This window comes from Tupaia chinensis, unplaced genomic scaffold (genome assembly GCF_000334495.1).
Source record: "Tupaia chinensis unplaced genomic scaffold, TupChi_1.0 Scaffold000197_1, whole genome shotgun sequence".
NCBI classification, from domain to species: Eukaryota; Metazoa; Chordata; class Mammalia; order Scandentia; family Tupaiidae; genus Tupaia; species Tupaia belangeri.
The window spans coordinates 7,920,845-7,921,791 of NW_006159672.1; the positions used below are offsets into that span (position 1 = coordinate 7,920,845).

Sequence of the window (947 nt, forward strand, 5' to 3'; positions counted from 1 at the left end):
TGATCAGAACCTGTGGCTCAGGATTAAAAATAAAAACTTAAAAGGATCTGGGGCTTGAATTTCTCAAGGTGAGCCCTTTTCCATATACAAAGCTTTATGTGATATCTGTACTTTGCTTGCCTTTTCCTTTAATTAGCAGGCCAAGAATGCATTAACTGTGCATAAAACCTTTAAATCATTGTTTTTCTTCCTAGAAAGAATTCCTCATTACATTGAATTGATTATTTTTTAAATTATTTAGTGAAAAATGAAGGCTGACCATTCACAATGAGAAAGTTCAAGCTTTGTGTTCCCCAGTGGGTGTGACCAGACCCAGCTATGGCCCCTGGGAACCTGTCAGAGGTGACTGTGTTTATCCTACAGAGCTTTACTGAGGATCCCTGGCTCCAGGCTGCACTCTTCTGCCTCTTCTTTGCACTGTTTGTGGTGGCCCTGGCTGGCAATGGCCTGATCATTACGGCCATCCACTGCAGTCCCAACCTCCACACCCCCATGTACTTCTTCCTGGTTAATCTGGCCCTGCTGGACATGGTCTGCACCTCGTCCATCCTGCCCAAGGTCTTGCAGAGCCTGGTCGCTGAGAACACAATTTCCTTTTGGGGCTGCCTCAGCCAGATGCTCTTCTTCACCTGGTCGCTGAGCTCTGAGCTACTACTGTTCACAGCCATGGCTTACGACCGCTACCTGGCCATCTGCTGTCCGCTGCACTATGGCACCCTAATGAGTGGCCGGGTCTGCCTGGCCCTGGCAGCCTTTGTGTGGTCCACAGGAGCCCTGAATGGCTTTGTGCTCACTGGCCTGGTCCTGCGACTGTCCTTCTGTGGCCCCAACCTCATTCCACACTTTTTCTGTGAGATCCCGCCTGTGCTGCTACTGTCCTGCAGTCCGACTTTCATCAACAGCGTGATGACCATCATTGCAGACATGTTCCTGTCAGGTATGAACTT

The 947-nt window shown here is 49.1% G+C and overlaps 1 protein-coding gene across 1 annotated transcript in view; it reads left to right on the forward strand.

The window, feature by feature from the left end:
* Window positions 1–318: 318 nt before the first annotated feature.
* Window positions 319–947, forward strand: part of LOC102494593 (olfactory receptor 13A1) — a 924-nt gene continuing 295 nt past the window's right edge. Inside the window, exon 1 of the mRNA XM_006147018.1 lies at window positions 319–947. This exon is cut by the window's right edge and continues 295 nt beyond it. Coding sequence (XP_006147080.1) covers window positions 319–947 — 629 coding nt within the window.